This window comes from Lactuca serriola, chromosome 2 (genome assembly GCF_051521515.1).
Source record: "Lactuca serriola cultivar US96UC23 chromosome 2, Lser_US96UC23_V15, whole genome shotgun sequence".
NCBI classification, from domain to species: domain Eukaryota; kingdom Viridiplantae; phylum Streptophyta; class Magnoliopsida; order Asterales; family Asteraceae; genus Lactuca; species Lactuca serriola.
The window spans coordinates 90,472,130-90,475,014 of record NC_136409.1 but is presented as its reverse complement, the minus strand read 5'-3'; the positions used below and the strand labels follow the sequence as shown (position 1 = coordinate 90,475,014).

General features: G+C 35.3%; 1 protein-coding gene across 1 annotated transcript; it reads right to left on the bottom strand.

The window, feature by feature from the left end:
* Positions 1-1,611: 1,611 nt before the first annotated feature.
* On the bottom strand, positions 1,612-2,423 carry LOC145089380 (uncharacterized). The gene is made up of 2 exons (XM_079027824.1): positions 1,858-2,423; positions 1,612-1,738 (listed from the first exon to the last, which is right to left on the bottom strand). Exons 1-2 carry the CDS (start codon positions 2,421-2,423, stop codon positions 1,612-1,614), a joined length of 693 nt encoding a protein of 230 aa, XP_078883950.1.
* Between the last annotated feature and the right edge of the window lie 462 nt (positions 2,424-2,885).

Sequence of the window (2,885 nt, the reverse complement as noted above, 5' to 3'; positions counted from 1 at the left end):
CACTTGGGAAAATTACACACTTTTACAAGAAACGAACATTTAGAACAGATAAGTCTTGGTAGAAGACTACATCGAGAACATTTATGTCTTGGTAAAAGACACCCTTTATATAATAGTAGGAATCATAGGGATTTCTAGGGTTTTTCAAACGTTTACAGTTGTTTTACAAACATTTTTACACTTACAGTTCATATACATTTTCAATACATACAAATTCTTACATACAAATTCTTACCTACAGACACGAAAATACTTATGATCTCACCAGCTTCAAAGCTGATACTAGCTTTCAAAATTACTTGTATCCTCAGGTCATCATAGACAGGTACCGATGCAAGGATTAAGGAAGATGGAGCTCGTTCAAGACTCATCTTTCATTTTGATTTATGCTTTAGTGTTTATCAAAATTTGACAGAACACACTTGTCTAATAATTATATTATTAATGCAATGGATGATGTTGTTGCATGTTTACTACTTTTCATTGTTGTGATACTGTACATGACGTCCTCCGCCCCAGAACATTTCCGTTGTTCTTGGTTTTGGGGTGTGACACTATGCAATTTATCAAAGCTTTCATGAGCATCTTTTAATTCTTGAGATCCAAAATAGAAGTCTATGCAAGTTAAGGGAAGCCTTGATGAGCATCATTTAATTCTTTAGTTCCACAATAAATGTCTATGCAATTTTAGCAAAGCTTTGATGAGCATGGTTTGATACTTGAGTTCCACAATAGAAGTCCATGCAATTTAGAAAAGCCTTGATGAGCACTGTTTCATTCTTAAGTTACACAATAGAAGTCTATGAAAATTAAGCAAAGCTTTGAAGAGCATTGTTTCATTCTTAAGTTCCACATTAGAAGTCTATTGATTTTAGAAAAGCATTAATGAGCATTGTTTAATACTTTTTTTTGAAAGAGCTAAAGCGCAGCAAACTTTATTAAAAAGAATAAAAGAATACAACATCAGAAAGTCAAACAAAGTACAAAAATAACCAACCTATCCATAACCAACTACCAAACCACTTCCTAATGACAATAAACAACCACTCACAAACCCAGTTATCCCTAAAGTCCTTAAATGTAGCCCAAAGACTTATTAAAAGAGGGAAAAAAAAGGTAACTTCACCCCCTTGCTCCACCCAAAACTCCAATAAACATAATATCCAAAGCAAGGGGAAAGGCCCTTAAAAAAACCCTCAGTCCGTAAGCTAACCTTTAAGAAAAAACCCCTGAAACCCATAACCCACATACCACAAAACTCAAAGCAAACCCAATAAAAGGAAACACAAATAAACATCTCAAATAAGAAAAAACAAAAAAACTCCATAAAATAGCTTTTCCCACATCTTTTGTCCCTATCCATATTCACCGACCTCCTCAAAGACTTCAACAAGGAATCCTTCAACTTCTTGCAGCTATTGCCTAACACCATCCTTTGCCACTCCATTCTGCACCATAAACACAAAGCGAAACACAACAAAATAATACAAAACCACCAGCAAATCAAATTAAGTTTCATACTAGACATGGCATCAATCACATGTCTAGGATTCTCTCTTTGGGTAATCTCAAATAAGATCATATCCAAATAGAAAATCCCATAGGTACAAGTCACATGATTTGAGAGTAAACTCTCCAACCAGTAACATATTCCGTCAATTCCTTTGTATAAGCACTTATTCCAAAAATACCCCCACCAAATTCCAGTAATAATATCTTCCATTTTAATCTGCCACCACTGCCAAACCCAAAACCAAAAACTATCAATCACCAAATTGTCAAACCAGAAAACGCCCTCCATTACTTAACTTTCTCTATTCCCGAAATACCCCAGATCATATAAAACTTATTATTGACCATTTTAGCCTTTTCCTTAAACCCAGCAGCTTTAAACGAATCTCATTTTCAATACTAGCTATAACCCCCTCAACCGACTTTCTACTAGAACTAAAAAGTCTAGAGTTTCTCTCCCTCCAAATATGAGAAACACAGCTAGCAATCATACATTTGATGATCAAATTCTCACCAGTCTTCAAATTAAGTAAGCTGCATAACTTTAAGATCAGATCATTCCATTCATCCTCCAACAAATTAATACCCACCTTATTGCAGAAAAACCTCCAAATTCTGGAGGTATAATCACAATTAAAGAACAAATGATTATGAGAATCAGGCACCATTTCACAGAACGGACACAACAAGTTACCAGCCACTTCCCATCCTCTAACCCGATCCTGTGTTTTTAATCTATTCAGAATAGCCATCCATAATATAAAAGAATTACGAGGGATGCAATTGCTATACCAAACAATATCATGCCAAGGAACTATGTTTCCAAAGTTATTTAAATCACTCCACACCTGTTTACATGAAAATTTTCTACATATACCCTTCTTATCCCTCCATCCAACAACATCATTCATATTAGAATCAATACAAACCATGGGAGCTTCTTTCAAATCCGGGGAATATATTAACCCATTCAACCGGCCAGGAATAAGTATCAAAATCAAGAACATCACAGACTAAAGATGAATCACTAAGCCCATTACTTACCCAATCTCTTCTAGGAATAATTGTACAAAGAATACCAATTGGATGCCACCAATCATGCCATAGAGAAGTATTCCTCCCATTTCCCATACACGAAACAACATGAGGCCTAACAGTTTTCCTTATCTCCAAAAACCTCTTCCATGTCCAGCTCATACTCTTTTTCTGCAAAATATCCCAAAAATTCCTGCTGCCTATATAATTGATTCTCACCCACTGCATCCACAGAGAATTTTTGTTATTAATCACATTCCAAATATGTTTAGCAAGTAAAGCATCATTCCATCTCCTTAAATTCTTGATTCCCAGCCCACCATACTCCTTAGGTTTGC

Excerpts from the sequence above, each read along its gene's own strand:
- LOC145089380 (XM_079027824.1), bottom strand. The coding sequence starts at position 2,423 with ATGAATGATGTTGTTGGATGGAGGGATAAGAAGGGTATATGTAGAAAA. Across the intron at positions 1,739-1,857 it reads TTAAGGAAAAGGCTAAAATG|TGGTGGCAGATTAAAATGGA; the intron begins GTCAATAATAAG and ends TGGGTTTGGCAG.